Genomic DNA, 6,350 nt, shown 5'->3' with positions numbered 1-6,350 from the left:
TCAAAAGATTCTCCTGAATTTTCAAAAGATGAACAGAAACTTGTCGGCAATAATTTTTGCCTTAAAGAGAGATTGAAAAGGACAACAATGAATTATGCTGCTGCAATAATAATGAGAATCCTTCTTTTTCTTTTTGCCACTGTAATAATTCTCTTAAGGATTGAAAAGCACCGAGAGAACTGTTGGACTTGGTTAGATTGGACGAGATGGGAGTGTCGCACATCCGAAACCTAGACGGGGACGGGCATCAAAGTTGATCATGAGACGATGGGAGACACTAGTGACTAGCTTTTTGGTTAATTGTATTTTGGAAAGGAGTATGATGAGGTCCGAACTTTGTGGGATCGGACCGCATACTACTCTTGAATTTGTTACGGCACACCACTTTTGGGTGTGGCTACGCCTTGTAATTATCACTTTTGGAAATATAGGGATGAGGGACCCACGAACCCTCCACCGTAGAGGTGTTTGACTGAAAAAAAAAAAAAAAAAAAAAAAAAAAAAAAAAAACAGATGAGATCTCAATTTTTTCTCCGAAGGATGAGCTCCTAATAAGCTCTTTAGGAAGTCTCTTAACATGTCCTTCCCACCTTGAAATGTCCTTATTAAGGATTTTAATTTCAAGACCGAAATTATTTCTTTTATCAAGAATATTGTCTCTAAAATTCATAAGACATTTTTAACATGCACTGATAAGTGTGAGAGTCTGAATTTTTCTTTTGCATTCGCATATAATGCCATGAAGACTATGAATTTCTTCATAAATTGGTGCAAGTCTTTCTGTACCATAAAACACAAATTTTTACAATCATGATCATAATCATGGGAGTTGAGAGTCAAGCATAATGTCATCATCATCCTGACGACTTGCAGAGGCTGACTCATCAGAAAATTTTTCTGTTTCTTCTTCATCGCTTCCTTCCTCAGAAAGCTTTTGCTGAAGAAGTTTTTTGAGATCTTTTAGATCTTTCCTAGGGGACCTTTTGATAAGTTCTCCCAAAATTTCTGCAAGATCCCTATTAGGGGTTACTGGAGGTGGTGGAGCTTTAGCAGGCTCAAGGTTAATAATTCCTCTTTTAGAGAATAACGACTCCTCAAAAAATTCAAATTTTTCCCACCATTTGATGAAAATTCTTCTTCCCAAATATGAGATATGCCCCTGAAGGACTTCGAGCTTCTTAATTTTATTTATTTATTTTTTAATCAAACACCGTCATGGTGGAGGGTTCGTGGGTCCCTCATTCCTATATTTCATCAAGAAGAAGTTACAATTCATGGCCACACCCGAATTGGTGTCCCAATAGAAAGTACAGCTAAAGTATTGAACGGTCCGTGCCAGCATGACGCGGACCACACCCTACTCCATTCAAAGCTCAAAATCTCAAAAGCCTCTAGACTAGATAGACTCTTCGTCTCGGACTTGGATATTCGGAATACCCATCTCCTCCATGCGGATCATGGCCTTTAAAAGGTGTGAGGTTGTGCTAACGGTCAAGCGGTGATACTCTGATTTGTCTGCACCCATTTTCGCAAGGAAGTCAGCCACCTTGTTCCCTTCTCGGTGAATAAAAGATGTTCGAAGCGGTGTATTCCGTTTGAGGATGATTAGGCGAGCAACATCATGTCTAACTTGGGGCGGCCCCCAGCTAGCACCATTAAGGAGGTTAAGCGCTTGTTCGGAGTCCACCTCGAGCCAAATTGGTCGATTGAACTCCTTCGCCACGATAATGCCGTGGTAGATGGCCTTGAGCTCGTCCTCAAGGGCCGAATGGGCTTGAAGTGGTGTGGCGAAGGCAGCAAGCATCCTTCCCTCGCAGTCCCGGACAATTCCTCCCCCTCCGGCCTTATCCACGGACTGCAAGAACGCACCGTCCGTGTTGATCTTTATCCATGCTCTATCCGGAGGGTGCCATTTGATTGACACGGCAAGAGGCCTCGGCAGCCTGGGCTCAGCTTCGGCCGGAACGTGTAAATTGATTCTCACACCCTTCCAATGCTTTTTCTTGATGCTCCCATTGCTCATGCTGTTTCGGATATAAGTTTGTATCTGCCAGACCACGTTGTGAGCCTTGAATTGGGTCATTTGGTGATGGCTGCGGTTCCTCTCTGCCCAAAGGAACCACATGATAAGGTATGGCATGACGTGGCTAAGGTGTTTCTTGCAATTTTGCCGGGTTCTTCTCGCCCAGACCTCCAAACGATCCGGTATTGTATCATTGATCCGGATTGGTGGTGATGATCCTTCGAACCAACCATCGAATTCCCTCCACACTTTAGTAGCCCCGGAGCCTTGAATGAAGAGATGTTGTAGGGATTCAATGCTTGGCCAATGTGGGCAACATTGGCATTTAGAAGCCATCTCAATTTTCCTCCACTGAAGCTTTGTGTCGACCGGGATACGGTTGGAGAGCAGCCTCCAAATGAAGATGGAAATTGAGTGGGTAAGGCCTGCCTTCCAAATCTCGTCCAAGCCCTGGATGATAGGCCCCTTGATTACGGAAGGTCTCCCATGTTGTGGCTAGGGAGAAGTCCCCAAGGCGGGAGATGTTCCATCTTGGGATGTCCGGTTCCCCATGTACAATTGGGGTCCCAAGAATCTTCTGGATAATATGTTGCGGGAGTCCGGCTTGTGCATGGAGGAGTTGGAGTTTGGGTTCATCCCATAGTCCATCCCGGATGTAGTCCCCGATCATGTCCCTCGTGCATCTGCGATCATCAAGCGCTAGATCCCTCAAAGTACAATTGCCGAGCCATATGTCATCTCAAAAGTAAATCTTACCTTGTCCCACCACCCATCTAATGTGCGGCTGTGCTTGTGCCCGAACTTTCATGAGCCGTTTCCAAGTTGGGCTACTTCTTCCCAAGGGCCTAGCCATAACTGGGGATTCCGTGCTACAATACTTGGTCATCATATAATTTGCCCAAAGAGAATTTTGCTCCCTAAATCGCCACTACAATTTGACATTGAAGGCTTGGAGGACCTCCTTCGACTTGCGGATGCCAAGTCCTCCCTCGGCGGTGGGTAGGCAAATCTGGTCCCACCCGATCCAATGTGTCTTCTTCCTTTCATTTTACGAGCCCCAGAAGAACCTAGCCAACTGTTGATCAATCTGTTTGAGGGCGCCGGCTGTTGGCTCGATAGCTTGAAAGATGTGAAGGGGAACCGCTTCCAAAGTATTCTTGATTAATGTAAGCCTCCCCCCCCGAATGAAAGGTGCCTATGAGCCCATCCAGATATCCGCGACGTAACTTTCTCCCGAAGGAACATGAACATGTCCGTGCGTTTAACACCTCGATAAATGGGAACTCCCAAGTATAGGAAGGGGAACGTACCTTGTGAGAATCCTCCTTCCGAATGTATTGATCCTGCCCATCCTTCATGTATCTCTGCTATGTAAAAATTACTCTTAGTGAGGTTGATTTGTTGACCCGAGACCTCTGCATAATCTTCAAGGCATGATCTTAAGCGCCTAATAGAGGGCGCTGCCGCTTGGGTGAAGATGATGATGTCGTCTGCATAGGCAAGGTGACTTATCTCCATTCAGTGTCGAGCCGCCTTAAAAGCCATCTCTTTATGACCTAAAATAAGTTTGTCAAGCGCCCTTGAGAGGTACTCCGCCGCAATCACGAACAAGGCTGGAGATATGGGGTCGCCCTGTCGAAGCCCTCGGGTAGACATGAAGAAACCTGAGGGGGCGCCATTAATTAGCACCGAAAACCAGCAAGTGCTAACACATCTTTCGATGAGGGATATCCAAGTTTCCGGGAACCCCATTCGCCGTATGACCTTGATGAGAAACGGCCATTGAACGCGGTCAAAGGCCTTTGCCATATTAATTTTTAGCGCAACATTCGGGGCAGGGGCGCACTGTGAAAGCTCATGGAACATTTCCTGGGCCAGGAGCACGTTGTCGTTCAAGAGTCGGCCTTTCACAAACCCACTTTGGTTCGGAGCAATGACACGGGGAAGGAAGGGGGTTAGCCTCTTTGTGAGGACCTTCGTTATTATCTTATTGATCACATTGCACAAGCTGATGGGGCGGTAATCCCCCCACGATTCAGGAGTGAGCTTTTTGGGGATCAAGACAATACTTGTTGCCGTGACACTCCGTGGGAGGAACGCCCCAAGGAAGAATTGTCTCACCGCACGCACCACATCGTGCCCCACGATATCCCAGCACGATTGGTAGAAGGTAGCGGTAAATCCATCCGGTCCCGGCGCACTATCTCCGGATATATCAAACACATCTTGTTTAATTTCTTTCCCTTCAGGCGGTTCAGGGAGGTCCCGAAGTTCATTCGAAGGTGGGAGTTGGTGGATAAGATCTAGTTCCGGGTCACCGAGGGCCGAGGGTGTGGGAGCGAGGAGGCCCTTAAAGAAGTCTACCGCCGAGTTCTTGATCTCCTCCTCCCCGGTGATTTCCACTCGATTCACGGATATTTTATGAATCCGCAGTCAGATCCTCTTCTGTTTAACCCAATTTTGATAGAACTTTGTATTCTTGTCCCCATCCGCTAGCCATCGGAGGGCCGCTTTATGTCGCCAATAGTCTTCCTCCATTTTGAAGAGAAGGATGTAGTTAGCAATGAGCTTGTTCACCAAGGTTCGGTTTTCACCAGACGGGTTCAGTTCAAACTCATACTGTGCCCCGGCCACCTTCTCCTCCATTTCCTTTAGGTTGGCATGTATGTTCCCAAAGACTTCTTTATTCCAGAGTTTGAGCATTTGTTTGGTTCTCCCAAGCTTTATTTGTAGATTAAGCAAACCCTCGGCCTCAGTAGGCTGGCTCCAAGTCCGTCGTAAAAGGTTCAAGAAACCTTCGTGTCGGATCCACATATTTTGGAATCGAAAGGCCTTTCCTCCGGGGTGCCGGTTAGGGCCTCTACATCTAGCCAACACCGGCCCGTGGTCCGAGGAGACGCGGGGGAGGTTAGACACTCTCGTTGCCTCGAAGACTTGTGGCCAAGCATCATTTACCAAGATTCTATCAAGCCTCTCCATGAGTCCGTTCTTTGCCCACGTGTATGCCGAGCCGTCGAACCCCAGGTCGAGTAGCCTACAATCTTCAATAGTCTCGGCAAAGTCAACCATCTCATCCTGCCGGTTGGTGTCACTCCCGGCTCTATCATGTGGGGATAAAATGGTATTAAAGTCCCCGCCGATGAGCCAAGGAGTCCCATCAGTGAGGGCCACAATCTCCCTCAACTTATCCCAAAGAAGGTATCTTTCCGACCGCGAGCACTTTGCGTAGACAGCCGAGACATAAATGTGGCTTTCTAGACGCGGAGACGTGAAACGGCCATGTAGCACCTGGTCCGAGTCATCCTCCACCACAAAGTTTGCGCCCTCCTCGACAAAAATCCAAATTTTTCTATTAGCATTCGAAACCTTCCACACTAGCCCCAATGCCCTAGAGAATTTTTCCGGGTTGGGGCAAGTAAACGGTTCCATTATTGCAAGAAATTGAACATTGTGAGTCTTGATTAATCTTTTTAAGACGTTTTGGGTTGAAGCATTTGCTATACCCCTAACGTTCCAAAACATGTAATTAATAGACATAATTAACAATGAGGTTCCGTACCCGGCAGGTGCAAAGGCCTCCCTTGGAGTTCAATCATTTGTTGGTCGTGCACTTCATGATTCGTCCCGGCCTCCAAGGTTCGGTTGCTCATACCACCGGCATCGTCATTAGAATGTGTGCCCATCTCAAAGGTCTCGTTATCCTCATGATCACCCGCCTCATAATCTTCATCTTCCATGAGGGAGTAATATTGATTAGTACTCAAGTAGCTAGCCTTTTCTTGTTTTTTGCCCTTAGTCCCGGGGGGTTTGGTTGGTGAGCCGCGTGGGCCATTGTAGGCCGAGGCGGACTTTCCACCCCTGTTGGCCGAGTCGTGACTAGTGGCACCCATTGTCTCATCCTCGTGTGTGTAGATAAAAGGCTTGAACCCTTTGCGGTGGCTTGGGGACTCTCGGCCTTTTCGCGTTCCGTCCGCAAGGTGTGGTTCCGGCGGTGCTTCATTGGTAACGTTAAAATCGCCCAAGATGTCCGGGCCTTGCCACTTTGTTTCCACGCCGTTAGTCCCTTTTGCTTTGTAATATGTTCGATCAGCACCATTATTCTTTTTCCTCCCTTGGTATTTCCATTCATTGGGATTAGCATCTTTAACCCCCAAGTCTTGCATATCTTTTGTACCTCTATCATCCATATGCGGCTGTTTGGGTGGGGCGACATTATAGTTCCTCTTGGCCGGTCGCTCCTTTTTGCCCGTTGCATAGCAAGCCTCCCTCGTATGGCCAACATGTTTACACTCTTGACAATATGATGGAATTTTATCCCATCAGACTT

General features: G+C 47.2%; 1 protein-coding gene across 1 annotated transcript; it reads right to left on the bottom strand.

Annotated features, from left to right (window-relative positions):
• Nucleotides 1-4,456: 4,456 nt before the first annotated feature.
• LOC121752878 lies at nt 4,457-5,452 on the bottom strand. The gene has a single exon (XM_042147967.1). The coding sequence runs from the start codon at nt 5,450-5,452 to the stop codon at nt 4,457-4,459; it is 996 nt and encodes a 331-aa protein (XP_042003901.1).
• Nucleotides 5,453-6,350: the final 898 nt, after the last annotated feature.

This window comes from Salvia splendens, chromosome 10, assembly GCF_004379255.2.
Source record: "Salvia splendens isolate huo1 chromosome 10, SspV2, whole genome shotgun sequence".
NCBI classification, from domain to species: domain Eukaryota; kingdom Viridiplantae; phylum Streptophyta; class Magnoliopsida; order Lamiales; family Lamiaceae; genus Salvia; species Salvia splendens.
The sequence above is the reverse complement of the archived record's forward strand: the minus strand, read 5'-3'. Positions and strand labels throughout refer to the sequence as shown.